Source organism: Leptodactylus fuscus, chromosome 5 (genome assembly GCF_031893055.1).
Source record: "Leptodactylus fuscus isolate aLepFus1 chromosome 5, aLepFus1.hap2, whole genome shotgun sequence".
In the NCBI taxonomy this organism is placed as follows: Eukaryota; Metazoa; Chordata; class Amphibia; order Anura; family Leptodactylidae; genus Leptodactylus; species Leptodactylus fuscus.
In genome coordinates this window covers 161,739,108-161,756,175 of record NC_134269.1, presented here as the reverse complement: position 1 = coordinate 161,756,175, position 17,068 = coordinate 161,739,108, and the positions used below count along the sequence as shown (strand labels likewise).

Here is a 17,068-nt window from a genome sequence, read left to right as displayed (position 1 = left end):
GCTCCATTACATTTGCATTTACAATGGCCAGAGTACTCACAACCTCCATAATACATTTCCCAGGTGCACATAGAAATAGATGGGAGTGGGCAAAGTCATTATCCCCCTCACACTCACATTGTGCCCCTCTTTGAGTCCCTTGAATGTCTGGTAGTATGGCCATGCCTGCACACTCTGGTCTGAGAATGTATAAAGCAGACAAGGCCATATAAAGGTGGCTACAGGTGCAGAGAAACACTTCCATGTATGACACAAGCTGCCACACACACGACATGTGATACCACAGCAGGCTGAGGACAGTCATGGACATGACACAGCACTCCAGTCCCTGTACAGGTTCCGGGTACGCGCACAGCACCACCTGGCGGCACATCCCGGCACTGCAGCCGCGCTGCTCTGATGTCACGGCTCTGGTCCTGCCTCCAGAGTGGAGCAGCAGGCATAGGGTTGGGTGCTGCTCATTGTACCCTGGGAATGGCTTGCACCTCCTGCTAGGATCTGCCCTCATCTCTGAGTTCCCTGGTCATAAGGTCACACACACACAAGCACACCCCTGCTATAAGGAAGGAAAGATGTCTGACGATTTCGGCTTCTTTTCCTCCTCCGAGAGCGGAGCTGCCGCAGAGACAGAAGAGGACCCAGCCGCAGCTTTCCTGGCCCAGCAAGAAAGCGAGATAGCTGGGATAGAGAATGACGAAGGCTTTGGGGCAGTGCTGGTGGGCAGCCAGGCGTCTTCTATGGAGCAGTCAGATGTGGGTGAGTTACACAGGGGATACAGCAGGTGTATGGGCGATCTTGGCTCCAGAGCTTGCACTCTAGTAGGCACCTCTTCAAGGTCACACAATGGAGGCGCTGGCAGGTGCAGCATTGTTTGCATACAGAGCAGGTATCCATTGCTGCTACAGTCCTGCCTAGCATCGTGTTCACTGTTCTTGAGTACTTATTAGCTGGCATTGTAGATGGTTAGGCTGGCACAAGCTAGGGCAGCACTGGAGGGAGTGGGCAGCAGTGTGCGGCCATGACTAGTGTGGGCTTATATTGATACACTCATCACTTTGTGTAAAGAAGAGAACCATTGGATCCAAGACACCGGACCATTATCTGGTCTGCAAGAAGTGTTCTGGCCCAGTCCCCATTACTTCATGGCCTCATTCATACAGCAGTGCTGTGCATAAAGTACTTTTTTCACTGCCAAGTGTGCACACAAGGGTAATTCGTTTTCATAGATCCCTTACAGACATGAAGAAATTGCATGTTCTATTCTTTCTTGAATGTTCACATGGACCATTAAACCAACAGTCGTGTGAATAGATTCTTTAAAATCTATGGGGCCTTGTGCTGCCCGTTACTACAATGGCGAACAAATGGCCGTAGAATCCTATCCTGTGAATGAGCCCTAAAGCTACATTCAGACAACCAAGGTGCAAAACTGCAGTGAAAACCATTTCTCACGGCAGTTTTGGCCCCTATTTTCCCAGATCCCTCATAAATTACAGTGTATTGAGGGATCTGTGAAAACGGCCAAATGTGGAACATGCCTTGTATTTTGACCTGTATGTATTCCAGGCATGGATGAAATTGGGGCTTGTGGGGTTTCTGCAGATAAATCTGATACCTCAGGACTCTGGACAGGGGCTGCCATCAGTATAAAAAACAGCATTGTCATGAGGAAAAAAACATTTCACACTGTCCTACTGAAGAACAAACAAGCTGGTAATGGGGGTGACTGGGACTGACTATTGTCCGATTGTTATCCTATGTTTATAGCCACCCACATTATATATTGCTTAGCAGGTTCAGACTTTTATTGGGATCTCTCCATAGCCTGATATGCAGTTTACTAGACCATGTATAATGAAGATTTACGGCAAGTCTTCCCCCTCAGTGAAGAACTTAATGCTGCAAAAACAATGGGACCTTTATTGCCCAAGGGGATCCCAGCAGCTGTTATCTCATCACTGGTGCATCCTTTTTCTTTGTGGGCCAACCATGACGAAAAGCTGCCCGTGGCTGTAGTTATTTGTTCCTAAAAAAAAAAGACTTAGGGCATTTTCCTTGAAAAAGGCGGATGTGAGCGTCAACATACTGGCGTATTATAGCTATAGGTCCATACTGCTTGTAGGCATAAACAAGGCTTCTAGCCATGCTCCAAGAACACACCAGACTCCTAGTTCGGATGTGGTTGTGTTTATGAGTCCAGCGCTATCCCTCCACCCCTCAGGATGGTCACTGACAAACACACAGCAGCCTACCAGTCACGTGAGGTGGGGTATGGCATGCCTATTGCTTGGTACATGAATACACTTGGACTCAAACTGTGTGACCATTGTAGCCCTTGGGTAGTGTTAGGGACCAGACAGCTTTGTGTACTGTTTTACCTACTAGTAGTACACAGCTATCATATTAAAGGTGTTATCCACTTTATATTTGTATTATTTATTACTGCTGCTACAGGAACACCAAACATAAAAAACAAGTACCCACCTCTCTGCGGCAACTCTATTGGCCTATATACAGATCTCCCGACTGTTTATGCTAAGTGACCACTGCAGCCAATAAGAGGTCTCAGCGGTGACCTCTTCATAAATATGACATCACAGTAGTCACATGCCTTTTATGAGGTCTGTTATTGGCTGCAGTGGTCCCCTCGCAAAAAATGTTCTCAGCATTGTGTACACAGCGTATGGATAAAACATTTATAAAATCTGGCACTCCATATATACTAAAGCATTGAGGTCCAGGGGACTTGTTGCTGGTGATGTCAACCAGAACAAAGGAGCTGCCACCAATGGAAACAGAGACCCAGGGAGAGGTGAGCAGCATTATTATATAATAAAAATATGACCTGGACAACTCCGTAAAGCAGACAGATCCACTTTAACATGCCTAACACTTAATATTCTTTTTTCATCTGCAAAATTGTCAAATTCCATTCTACATCTTCTTGGAAAACTTGATGGCAACCAATATGGCTGCATAGTCAGGGGTTGCCACGTAGCCTTCCTAGGCTCCAAGGAGGTCATTTATATGTATCTGTTTCATGATGCTGTACACTGTCTCTAGTCATGTTCACAAGTGGAGCCCTTTTAGAAGCTGTAATGGCTGCCATACTGGCTGTCTCCTGGGTTTTACAGAGTCTTATATAGAAAAGAGTTCATATTTTACATCCCTAGAAAGGGGAACTCCTCCACCCAATTTTTGTACCAGCTTTCATAGATGTAGCATTGTAATCCTTATCTTTGTAACCTTGATTTTATTACGGGCACCGCAGCACAAGAAGCCTGGCTGTATGCCTGCCCTGGCACACAGCTCATTTGTAGAAAGGCTGGTACTATGACATGAGGCCAACATGACATCCTGATTCCTGTAGCCACTTGGCACCCAGATGTTTATTAGTCTTGCTGAGTATTTCCATGTGATGAGATATTTGCATTCATCTGTGAAGAGTTACATACACTGCAAGTTCCTTTATAGCAATGACAGTGCAGCAAAAATCCACATCTCCATCTGCACAAAAACATTGCAGGGATTGAAGACTTCTAGAGATAAATATTATTCAGCAAACTCAATCCCAGGACCTCCGTGTTTTAAGATATATTGAGTGCTAGGAAGCAGACTTTATAAATGTTGTATCGATACACTATGTACAAAATGCTACAATCTAACAATATTTGTGTATATTTAAGAAACTAGAAATATCCTAAAAATATTTACCCTTTGGATAGTGTAGTACATTGTTATAATATAATTCGATGCTATGCATTGCTATACACAGTATCTTCTGTATTCTTTTGTTTCAGATCAGTAATACATCACCTATTGAAATCTATGGGCCTATGCTATTCCGCTGAATTCATGTGAAGGCATACAGAGATTTTTTATTAATGGGACGTTCAAACTAGCGTTGTGAATGTCCATTTCTCTCACCCGTCATAGGATGAAAGGGACAGACTTTAACAGTAATAGAGTCATGGACAGAGAAGGAGCCCCCTCCATCTGTGTCCGTTCCCATTGACTTTAATGTAAACAATATGACGGAAGAAAGCTTCATTCATGCTTGTTTACTTTTGTAACTGAAGGATTTTTCCTTCCACCAGAAAGGTAACATGAGAATGAATGCAAATGGCGGAGGCTCAGTCTGCATTCTATGGTGAATGTCCATTGTTTTAATCCTATGATGGAGCGCAAAATAAGCAGGCGGAAATCATCTCTCACTTACTGAGGAGGCAAACAGGAATTTCTGGCACACAAAGTAAATTGGCGCAAAATTCATAATTTTACATCATTTTAAACTTGATCTACTTTTCACAAGAAAATCTGCGCCATATTTCTTCATTTCTGTTTCATAAATGTATTATTAGTTATTTACTTCTAAACCTCGCCCATTCTGGTGGACATTTTTCAAAATTGTGGACCTGTTGTATGTTTCTGTTCTTTCTGGTACACACTGTTCATAAATATGTCAGAAATACTGCGCAACATAAATTATAGCACACATGTAGATGGAAATGTCCCGTTCCGACTTTTATTGATAAATGTGCCCTATTATAGAGTCCATATAAAAAAAAGACATGTGAGTATGGGCCTTAGGTACTGTCTGCAGCAGAAAATTGATTCTAGTGTGATTGTATTAGAAGGAGGCAGGAAGGAGTGAGTCACAGGAATGCTATAAAACATGTTTATAATCATAGCTAAGGGAGGAGGCCGTCTTAGAGGCGGTATACACACCTTGATCATCTGATTACTACTTGCCAGGGCACTAGCTACTCATTCATCAGAAGATTTCTTTCTTCGTGTGTTTAGTTTTCACAACCCTGGAATCAATAGAGGTGCCACATTATTGGTGTTCTGAAAGGGTTCTCTAAACTAAAGTACAACATAATAGGAAACAAACCCAGACACATATCTTGATGCTTGAATCAAGGAAAAATTTATTGATGTACACCCAAACAGATAAGCAAAGATCAAATGTAAGTCCAGCCACCAATATCCACCATTAGATAAGCAATGAAATTGAGACGTTTAAAACCCCTTTAGGGTAAGGTGTCACATGGCATCCCGCAGCAAAAAAAAGTGTTGCAGGAAAAACCATGGCGGCAACGCATCGCAGTTCTTCCTGCAATGCTTTGGACAGAAAGTTTGCTGCGGTTTCTTCTGCAGACTTTCTACTTCAAATATACCTATAGGAAAACCATTAGTGTTTACGTAGGTATAATTGACATGCTTCCATTTCCAAAACTACAACGGTTTTAGAAATCACAGCTTGTACGCTGCGCATATTTTATTGTAAAGTGGGGATGGGATTCACCACTTTGCTGTGACTGTAAAACGCTGAGTTTTTTCCACAGGATATATGCCACGTGGGGCCCCGGCCTCAAGCAGTAGACTCGCCCTTTGAAAAATCAGCTAAAATTAACATATTTGTCTCAGGGCTCATGAGTTGGAGTTCCGGCCAAATTTGGGTGGAGTCAGACTTACCAACTCTGACTTCAAAATAAAATGATTAATTATTTTTAATTATATTATACAACTATTAGAATTGAATATTCTGTTACATATATAGTTTGGGTAAAAAATATGCAAATGTATTCTTTTTTTTACCCAGAATCCCTAGCGGAGCAGGAATGACTTGCAAGTCTCCGTACTGCCTATGTAGGCACACACTCTCACTGATGTGTATGATTATCCCCTGACCCTGATATATAGTTTGTTCATATTTTCTTTAATATGAATTTAATCACTGCCTTAATGAATTATAAGATCTTCACTGAATAAGCATTATTACTAATATATAAGCGGGCCTCCTGGAACTACCATGGAGCATAGGTGGGGAGTAGGGAAATCTCTTTCCTCTGTCTTACCTAAACTCCAACTATAGGTCACATGACTGACTCTGCTCTACGCTACGGACCTGCTGAATGGGTAGATCGGAGTCAGTGATATTACAGAGAGTAGTGAAGTCAGTACACAAAGCTGCCTGGCACCCCACTGTGCTCTAGAACCTGCTAATATATTAGTAATAAAACTTATTTAGTTCAAAGAAATGCACTGGCAAGCTTTGTTTATCTCTGCTTAACCCCTTTAAGCATATACTGTACATCCAAATGTAAGTCCTAACTTAGGCAGAACTCTACATAAGGCTTTTACATAGAGACATTTACTGTTCTACATCAAACCAGCAGACTTGCAAATTCGCAGCGATGAAATGTAACAATATCATTTGCATCACTGGAATATTCCTAAACAGAATCGGCCGCAGATGGATTACAAAGATTTCCAGTTTCTCTAGTTTTCTTTGTGTGGCACACAAATGTCATATTACATGATACAGGGCCTTATTGTAAACCCCCCTCCTTGAGGAATTTCTTTTATACTACGGGATTTTTTGCTGTGCCTTCATTAGCAAATACATTATTATCCTTTTAAGTATTTTCATACTAAATTCTGATGTACAATGTAACCGTTTTATGTGTACAAAAGAAAAGCTTAGTTATTTAGCAAATATATTATTATTTATCATAACTAGTTCATGCTTTAGTCCTTACTCATACACAGCTGCTTTCAATACTTATTCAGAATTATGCTGGTTTTAGGCGAGGGCTACTCCCGTCATATAAGATCGCAGTGTCACCCTGCAAATGCTTCGCTAATGTAAGTGAATGGTGACTAGCAGTCATCAAGGCTGTAGAGACGGAGCTGGGGCCAATTTAGGTTTGAGTTGGAGTTGGAAAAAAGCAACAAAATAAAATGGTAAATTATTCTTCATATTTGTATTGTATAGTTAGATGCAAAACTTGACACATAATGACTTTTAAAGGAATCAATCACCCCGACGGCACTCTCACCTCACTGCTGTTTCGTCTTCACGATCCATCCACCTTCCCTAGGTCTCCACGCCAACGACACTGATAAGTTCCGATAGCATGTTTGCATTGGGACTACTTCTAGCTTGTATACTCCGATGTACCGTTTCAACACACCACGAACACGTAACGGTCGATAATAATGTCACCAATATGCCTTACTGCCCACGTTAGAATTACCCGGCGTCCCTTCACATAAACTAGAACTCAAGATTGGCGTCCCTGTTCTACTAATGCGTAATCTCGATGCACCCCGATTGTGTAATGGCACGAGGCTACGTGTCACACAACTAGGAACAAATATCATTGAAGCCACTATTCTTACAGGAGCAGCTAAAGGTGACAGTGTGTTAACCCCACGCATTCCAATTATACAAAATAATTTCCCATTTCAATTCAAACGAGTACAATTTCCCCTTAAGTTGGCTTTTACAATGACCATTAATAAATCCCAAGGACAAACACTGAAAGTAGCAGGAATACATTTGGCCACACCATGCTTCTCACATGGACAACTTTATGTTGCTTGCTCAAAAGTATCCTGTGCCCAAAACTTACATGTACTGGCGGAAAATAACAAATCATACAATGTCGTATATTGAAGTATATTCACTTGAAATACCTCTGTCCCAAAGACACTATGTACAGTTTCTCAGAACACCGTATAGCAGCTGAAATACTAATTACATTCAACACCAAAGTCTCACGTATTCTCTGGATTACAAGAAAACAAGATACAAAGTTACATTTCATATCCCATACCTTATACACAGTACGAAAACCTTACCCGCGCCTGTATTTACCCACTTCTACAATCACCGCAGACGAAGTCACAGGTACCAGCACAATTTTACTATGGAAACCCATTTGTTTACCATTAGATCCCATATTGTGTACCATTAGATCACTCTTAATTTATTTTCAGTCTTTCTGTTCCCAACATAGAACGTGCCCTTATTCAGCAAGAAATGATATGATTATATACAATGGGGCAAATTTGCTACTGAAAATAGGCCACATTATGATTGTTTTGTTCCAAAAATCTGTTCAACGTGCCTTACACCAAATTTATTAACTGCATTAGACATTTTCTGTCTGTTTCTACTCATTCTGTGATGGGCGGACTTGGCTTATTGAAAATCAGGCTGGATTTGTCAGGAAAGGGTCACTGCACTTTGTACGTTTTTTTTTGTTTGTTGATAACTAAGCCATCTAATAGGTGGATAAATCTGGATTACATTGGCTGCCAATATACCAGATTTATTATCCAGCATCAGTCACTGTGATAAATCTGGTGCATTTTTTTCTAAAATGCAGCATGATTATTTTTCACACAGAAAAAAAACACAGCAAGAAACGTCTAAGAAAATGTGTAAAAAAAAAAAAAAAAAAAAAAGTGCTTCAAAAAAGATTGAGCAATCGAGACTCAGAAGGAAGGCTTATCCTGACCATGAATGTGTTTTCCTTCATAGGGGGATTTGATGACCTTGTGACCACACCAGTTAATGGAGACTTAGACCAGGTAAGAATCACTTACAAATGATGTAACGTAAAGGTCTGTTTACAGTGGGCAATCCTGTTTGCCTTAGTAGATTAATGCTGTGTGCAGGGGCCACTATGGGGCAAAATACTGTTTGCAGGTGCTACTATGGGGCATACTATGGGGCATAATACTGTGTGCAGGGGCCACTATGGGGGATAATACTGTGTGCAGGGGCTACTATGGGGCATAATACTGTGTGCAGGGGCCACTATGGGGGATAATACTGTGTGCAGGGGCCACTATGGGGGATAATACTGTGTGCAGGGGCTACTATGGGGCATAATACTGTGTGCAGGGGCCACTATGGGGCATAATACTGTGTGCAGGGGCCACTATGGGGCATAATACTGTGTGCAGGGGTCACTATGGGGCATAATACTGTGTGCAGGGGCCACTATGGCGCATAATACTGTGTGCAGGAGCCACTATGGGGCATAATACTGTGTGCAGGAATGTGGTTTATGTGGGAGAGAGGATTGGGGGCTGGAGGGCCGCATGTTAAATGTTAGCCTTGGCGCCCCGCCATTCCTAGTTATGCCAGTGTCCCTAGGTCTAGCTTCAGAAAGTCCCTAGGAGAAGTGGTTTAATTGGGATAAAACAGTTGCAAACCACAGGGCCCTGAGCTGAAACCCCCCGCTTTCCCTTCCTGCTTGCCAGTCCTATCCTACATAATAGGCGGCAACTGGGCGACGGGCCCTTACTATATACGTAAAACACAAAACGCAGACAAGTCAAACAACAACAAAAGGAGGTCAGCTAGCCAATGGTCCAGTAATAGTCGAGCTATGCAGTGCCAAATCGAGGTCCAAAAGAATAGTCAATAGGGAAAGCCAAAGGTCAGTAATATAATAGTAGAAGAAGAGACGCTTAGCAGGGACAAAGTCAATAGCCAGCAAGTCAGTGTGGAATGATGGCCTGAAGACCTGACCTAGGCTTGATTGGAAGACAGGCTGTCAGTCACACAGGCTAGGCTAGAATTAACCATTTCATGAACAGAGGCAAACAAGGTGCAGGAGATGGGTGTGGTGGAAATTCAATTACAGAAATAGAGCAGTGTTAACACAGTGCAACCAAAAAGTCTAAGCAAGGAATCAAACTGCACACAACTCCTGCGTCGCAGCGTGCGAGCAGAGGGTGGCGCAGAGACCCGAACAGGCAGAGACATTACAATAGTAATCTATAAATACAGGCCTCCTTCTGGTATCCATTATCAAACATGAGAAATCTCTCGAAATACAAATTTCTGCAGCCCAGAATGTCTTATATCTTATTTAATAGTGCTCCCGACAACCTAAAAAGATGAGTGCCGCCCCAGATCATGTGTATCCAGTCAGCCTCCCCCTGATGGCACTAAGGACTTTCATCTGTAATCTCTTTTGATAGTAGAGACATTTTGGAGAGTAATATAACCTATGTAACGTATTAAACTTACCCTTTTGAGTGGTACATTAAGTTATGTAGATATTTTGGAGGTCAGATTAAGATAACATGACTTGGCGGAAGAGAAGGATTTGAATAGAGAGGAATAGCAAAAAAAAATTAATATTCCCTGTATTTCAGTGGCGTACCTCCGATGTAGGCAGATCACAGTTGCAATTGGGCCAGTGGGTGAAGGGGGCCCAATGCTTATCTACTGCATTTTCCTGCAGTTGCCACTAGGGGAAGCGCAGAGTTTTACAGCTTCCATTTAGTTCAGTGGTAGCTGTATTCATTCCTTTGTACTGAGCTTCTCCTAGTGGCTATTGAGGATTCATTTTGCCTAGTGACAATGATAGCAATGTTCTATTATTAAATGTCATAATGCTCGCGTGTCATAAATGATGTGTATGATATATGGGTATGTTCTATTACATTATTATCTCCTCCCAACATCTTAAGCTGCACTATGGATAAGGCTCAAGAGTTTGCAATTTTCACTAGGCAATGGTTTTTTTCTGTAAAGGTATAATGTATGGCTGGAAGTTTTTGCTCTGGCGATACATTTTGAGGAATGACTAGTTACATGGGTATCATCCATATCTTATTTCTTACAGGAGTCTGGTGGAATGAATGATGGATATGCAGCTATAGCACAGGCTGATAGACTAACCCAAGAACCTGAAAGCCTTCGTAAATGGAGAGAGGAACAGAAGGTGCGCCTGGAGGAATTGGGTATGTTGTGAACCAACCTTTTGAGTTATGTCTATCCTTTTAGCAGATGTTTCACGAGCTTTATTTTAACCAGAAAAAATCCACGTATCTAGTGTACATATTGGTACCTAGACATTGTGATTGGTATATCTATCAGGCAGCTTTCAGTTAACACATTTCAACTGAAATATATGTTATTGCCGCACTGTTCAACTGAAAGGGGTTATCTAGTTCGTAATACTGATGGTATATCCTTAGGATAGGTCATCAATATTAGACCTGCGAGGATCTCACCTGGGACCCCTTCAGATGAGCTGCTCTGGGACAGCGTGGCTCTCTGTAATAATGCCATACAAAGTGTAGCGGTGGTTTAGGTAATCTTTTGGGAATGTTTCTATTCTTTTACAGATGCAGCTGCCAAGGTGACAGAACAGGAGTGGAGAGAGAAGGCCAAGAAGGATCTAGAAGAGTGGTACCAGCGGCAGAGTGAGCAAATAGAGAAGAATAAGGTTACAAACAGGTTAGTGATGTCATTTTATCAACTGTATACTTTACATGTTATACTTATTGTAATGCGGTGTAAAATACAAGATAAACTGTATATATGACAAAATAATAAAACTTACATGTCTGCAAAGCATTTCACCAAAGTGGTGTTGGATTTATTGAGGTGTAGTGGTATTTTTTTGTGGCATTTATTCATTTACCATTAATTCTAAGAAGTGGAGCAGATTTGTTTTTGGATACAGAAAGCAGTCTCTACTCACCCTATCTATATTCAAGTATTGATAAATTCACTCATGTGTATGTCACTACCAAAGTGACTCTGCAGAAGAGGAAAGTGTTTCTCCAAATGCATGGATAGGAATGAGAGCTAGGAGAACTAACTCCTCTGGGTTTCCGATTGTGGACATTAACCCCTCTGGCTCCTCGGTCGAAGTTGACCGATGCGCCATTTTCCCGGCGATTGCAGGCACCCGGAGCAAGCTCCGGGGCCTGCGCCCTGTTTCTATGACAGCTGGGAGCCTTGTGAAGGCTCCCTGGCCTGTCATTCTGTACTTTCCATTGCAGGCTACTCTATGTAGCTTGCAATAGAAATGCCAGATTTTTGCAATCTATTGCAATGCATTAACATTGTAATGCATTGCATTAGTGATCAGACACCCTGGAGTTCAAGACCCATAGGGGGTCTAATAAATCCTCAAATAAATAAATAAATAAAAATATATTTTAAAAAAATTACTTAAAAAAGTACTTAAATACTATGAAAGACATACACATTAGGTGTTTCTGTGTCCAAAAACGCCAGGTCTACAAATCTAGAAAAATATTTTTTCCCGTACTGTAAACACCGTAGTGGGAAAAAAAGTCAAAACTGCCAAACTGTTGTTTTTTCACTCTTTTGCCTCTAATAAAAATTTGAATAAAAAGTGATTAAAGCAAAAGCAGTTCCCCAAAATGGTAGAACTAAAAAGTACACCTGGCCCCGCAAAAAAAGAAGCCCAATACATCCCTGTACGTGGGAGTATAAAAAAGTTCTGAGTGTCAGAATATGGCAACTTTTAGAAAAAAAAATTTTAGGCACAGTTTTGGCTTTTTGTTAAGGGGTTAAAATGTAAATAAAACCATATAAATTTGGTATCCTCGGAATCGTACCGAAATATAGAATACAGGTGACATGTCATTCTGGCTGCACAGTGAACTCCGTAAAAACAAAGCCCGTAAGAAAGTCACACAAATGCACTTTTTCTTCAAATCCACCCCATTCAAGGATTAAATGAACAAAATTCATCAGTTCTTGCATCTGAATATTAGGGTTTATGGCGTTTATCATGTAGGGTAAATGGCATACCAATTCTGTATTTTTTATTTGTTTAGCTAACAAGGAAAATAAATGTCTATTTTTACTTTTTTCTGTAAAACCACTATGGTTAGCATTGATTGCCGCATGTAATGGGTTAAATTTCCATGTTGTGAAGGCAACAAACACCTTAACTAGGCACAAAACAGTGATCAGAAGAACAAGTGCTTCTCTGATCACTCCAAAAAAAGACTCTATTTTGTGACAATGAGAGCAAGTATGCTCTCTAATTAATAAAGGGGACATGGGGTGAATGTCATGAAAAAATCTTCCTTGGGGTTATCTGAAGTCACCGAGTCTGGAGAATGAGAAGTCTCTCCTCTCCCCTGCACACTGGCAAGAGAGAGCTGAGTATATACAGCTTCCACTTCAACCAGTGATAGTCTGGTTCTAATGGGGATACAGGTTAGATTTGTGTCTTATTGTAAAATCCAAGCACCAGAGCTAGAGCTGTAGTTGTACTGCCTGTCTCCTCCTAGGGCTACACTCTAAGGCTAAGTTCAGACAGGGTTTTTTGGTCTGGAATTTGACGCGGAGGCTGCCTCAGGTTCCGGACCAAAAAACAGGTAGCCGCTACTGGATGCCAAGACAGTGCACCGGCATCCAGTCGTGGCACTCTGCTCCGGATTAGGCCCAAATGAATGGGCCTAGTCGGGAGGGAGTGCCTTCAGGCGGAAGTCCAGCCGCGGCATCCGCCTGTAGAATGAGCATGTCACTTATTTTTTCCAGGAGCCGGAACAAACCGCTCGCGTAAAAGAGAACTGACCAGCTCCCATTGAAATCAATGGGAGCCGTTTTGTTGGTCAGGATTTTGTGGCGGATTCCGTCTCAAAATCCTGACAAAAAATCTCTGTGTAAACTCAGTCTTAGGTATTTTGCTGTTAAAACTGTTAAGAGGTTAAAGGGTGCCTAGGACTTTCAAAGAACATATAATTTCCTGTCAAAACTTTATGATAAATACATTGTGTAATAAACTTTAACAAACTGTGGCTCCTTTCTCAATTCTTGACATATTTATTCTTTGCCTTCCTTATCCTACCTTATCCTGGAGTATTGGGGCACGCTCTTGTGTAATGCAGGAGAGCTGAGATTCTGAAGACAGTGTTTAGCCCCTCTCAGACTAGAATGCCCTCCATATTGATTTTATTGCAATTTTTGGAAAGTGTGACTGCACAGGTATATAAGGTGGCCGCTAAATGAAGATAAATTATCACCAAAAATCATGTTTCTCCAAGAGACAATATCATTTTCCCCACTTACTTGTTTGCACTACTATTTTACTAACTTTCTTCTTCATTTTCATTTTTGTCTTCTCTTTCTCTTCCTCCCTTTTTATGCTACTAACCCAGGATTGCGGACAAAGCATTTTACCAGCAGCCTAATGCTGAGGTCATTGGTTACGTGTATGTTCAGCTTGTCTTATTCTCTTCTTTTGAATCGTCATTTGAGAATCTAAACATAATATGAAATAATAACACAAAAGAGTTCGATTTTTATCACCTAGAGTTATATTATGTACTATATAGGAAATGATATATATATACCAGTATTAAGCTATTTGTTAGCTATAGATATCTCTGGCATAGGACCTGTTCTGAGTTTTGCCCTGGACTCTGGTGCATACTCAGGCCCGTTATAATACAAAAGCATCTGTATGGGGCCATGGAGAGGAATGGTCAATGTGCTGTGAAAAACATGGCTAGTACACTGACAGAGCACACAACCATGTGCATAGAGCCTTACAGGGAGGAGTCCTAGTAATGTCTGTGAGCAATGATAATCTGTTGGGGAACCTGGCATTTTCCCTTCAATTGGTTGGTTGAATAGGTTGTTAGTAGCTACCCTCTACTACAGGTAGTTGATGGGGTATGGAAATGGGCACTACTCTAAATTAATTCAGAATTCCATAAGAGGATATGTACAAAAGGGTTTTCTAATAAGGTTAACTTATTTAAAACTGGTGAGCAAGACGCAGAACGGGAGTTGTGACGCACATTTGCCGCAAGAAATTCTCCAAGTGTGCACCACAATACCATCCCTTTACACCAGAAAACTGGCGAAGAGAGAATGACATGACATGAGTCCATGCAGCCTATAGTACTGTACTACAGTGAGTGCTGTATTATGGCTCTGTTAGCCTTCAAGTTGAATGATCATATGCAAATGTGCTTAGTCCTGTGTAGTGTCTACACATAAATGTATAATGTGCTATATAGTACCCATATTGCATAGCTAATATTTGCTGTTTTCTCAATAAAGGGCATCAGATGAAGCGTTAGTTTCGGAGACCAAGGATGAAGAAACTGGGTTTGAATGGGAGCGTGTTGCCCGCCTCTGTGATTTCAACCCCAAGAGCAGCAAGCAGTCTAAAGATGTATCTCGTCTGAGATCTGTACTTATCTCCTTGAAGCAGACGCCGCTCTCTCGCTAATTTTCTCATCCAGCCTCACCCTCCCACCTCCCTGCTTCACACCAAAGAACCCATCCTTACAAGTCTGAGGCCATTCACTTATGCCCTTAATGTTAACAAGATCCATCCCCTGATACTATTCCCTACACATCCTTCAGAAGAACTGTAAATGCAATGTCTATACCAGATCTGATTTCATTCAGTTATTCTATTAGGTTATTGTTTGGTAAATTGAGGCAGTGTTAATGGGAGCATGCGGTGGCCGTGAGCTTTTGCTTGGGGAGATTTGTGTTCTTTTCTGTGTGTGCCTGGCTTTTAACAATGCTTGTCCATATATTTTACTTAAGGTGTTCTGGAAATGAAAAGCCTGTATGCAAGGAAATTGCACATTAAACAGATGGGGTTACAATGAACTGTAATTCCCTGTGATCTGGGGTTGAATAAATCTATGCACATACTGTATAATGCACAAAACATACAGATCAGACAAACTCAAACAAGACACAACCTATCAATAAACATCTTATTTTATCATATCTAAAACTACTTTATGAAGCTGACATGGATATTCAAGGATGTGTATATTTCTGCAACAATTTCTTTTATTACGTCTATACATTTAGAATGAGGAAAACATGAAGCAAATATACAAAGAGTCTTGAGCAACAGGAAAAAATAGTTTGTAAACCTGTACAAATCCTTTAAATTGGTTGTGTGGCATATAATATAGTGTAATATACTACTCTGACTTCTTTGTGTCCCCACTGATATCTCATCATTGTATGTGATGACTTGGTGTCCGTTATATTAAGTCTCTAGTGATGTATATCCTACAACAACCATTGTAGGATACTGACAGCAAGGGACAAAAAGAATTACGACTTTAATTAATATTTAAAATTTTTTTACATGACTGAATGTTGAATAATCCTTATAAATCGTACCATCGTCCACTGCTGCTTCTATCCATTAGATCCATGAAAAAATATTTTAGATGATGTTTTAGGCACACTTGAGTCTTATTAAAGTCAGATTTCAATGCAGTACTGGGAAGAATAAGAATAATTAGTATTACATAACCTGATTTATGTATCCTCAGTAAGTGGATCCTCAGATTGCCTAGCACATATTTGTTTCCCTATTTGACCACCATTTGGGTACATGAAATGTGCCAACAGGAATGTTTATTTTCAGTATAAGAGACTATCTCAGCAAGTCATGCTGGCTTGTTTTATATTCCTACAAAGATGTAGCACTGTTTCCATAGAAAGCAATGGTAATATCATTATTTTTGTGCCTTCTACGTCTGCTTCCTGGGTCTTCGATGCTGTAATGGATTTGATGTCACATAACATGGTGTTACTGATTTCTTTTAGAAAAAGGTTTGGGCTGTGGACATGGAATTCTCTTTTTTCTGTGGCCTAAATTGTGATAGTGCTATGACACCCTGCCCTGCTACTCCACAGTATATAAGTATACCCTACAATGGTGAGAACTCATTGCTACAATATATCTTACATCAACAATCTTAGCTCTCTGTATCTTCATTGTTTTGATGGAAAAAATACAGCCAACTATTAACTTTTGTTACCTCCATTTTTTATCCATTATTTGTCAAAAAGTATTACAGTACTTCCATTCTTGGACATTTGTGGGATATCCACAGGATATGCCATAAATGTGTTATAGATGCAGGTCACACTTCAACAGGACTGTGGAGTTGATATGCAATACAGCTGACTCCTTCACAAATATTTGGCAGCCATAGGGCAACATAGTGGCTCAGTGGTTAGCACTGCAGCCTTGCAGCACTGGAGTCTTGGGTTCGAATCCTGCCAGGAACAACATCTGCAAGGAGTTTGTATATTCTCCCCGAGTTTGTGTGGATTTCCTCCCATTCTACAAAGACACTCTGATAGGAAAAAATACATTTTTGTCAGACAGAAGCAGACTTGTGATTGAATTCCTATAAAAATAAATATGTAACAAGCTATACATCTAATTAATTATACAATATTAATAATTGTAAAAATAACAAATCATTTTATTTTGAAACGGGAGCCTGTGACCTTTTTCCAATTACGTGCAAAATTGGTTTCGACTCCACAGCCACACCCCTCAGAGACCCACACCTATTTTGGGAAAGGGACTAGACCCCTGCCTTGTAGTTGCTGTGTATGAAGAGGTATCCTCATAGCTGTGGCTCTCTTGATTTAAAAACAACAACAAATAGAATAGACTCAAAGCACAGTCACAATAAA

General features: G+C 40.8%; 1 protein-coding gene across 2 annotated transcripts; it reads left to right on the top strand.

The window, feature by feature from the left end:
• The first annotated feature begins 412 nt into the window (after positions 1 to 412).
• Positions 413 to 15,236, top strand: CLTB (clathrin light chain B). 2 transcript variants are annotated; one of them, XM_075274698.1, is made up of 6 exons: positions 413 to 756; positions 8,336 to 8,385; positions 10,440 to 10,557; positions 10,945 to 11,056; positions 13,747 to 13,800; positions 14,657 to 15,236. In XM_075274698.1, exons 1-6 carry the CDS (start codon positions 573 to 575, stop codon positions 14,826 to 14,828), a joined length of 690 nt encoding a protein of 229 aa, XP_075130799.1. In that variant the 5' UTR covers positions 413 to 572; the 3' UTR covers positions 14,829 to 15,236. The 2 variants fall into 2 exon arrangements, with proteins under 2 accessions (XP_075130799.1, XP_075130800.1); XM_075274699.1 differs by lacking the exon at positions 13,747 to 13,800 and having other exon boundaries at positions 416 to 756.
• The last annotated feature ends 1,832 nt before the right edge of the window (positions 15,237 to 17,068 follow it).

Excerpts from the sequence above, each read along its gene's own strand:
- CLTB (XM_075274698.1), top strand. The coding sequence starts at position 573 with ATGTCTGACGATTTCGGCTTCTTTTCCTCCTCCGAGAGCGGAGCTGCC. Across the intron at positions 10,558-10,944 it reads GGTGCGCCTGGAGGAATTGG|ATGCAGCTGCCAAGGTGACA; the intron begins GTATGTTGTGAA and ends ATTCTTTTACAG. Across the intron at positions 11,057-13,746 it reads AAGAATAAGGTTACAAACAG|GATTGCGGACAAAGCATTTT; the intron begins GTTAGTGATGTC and ends CTACTAACCCAG.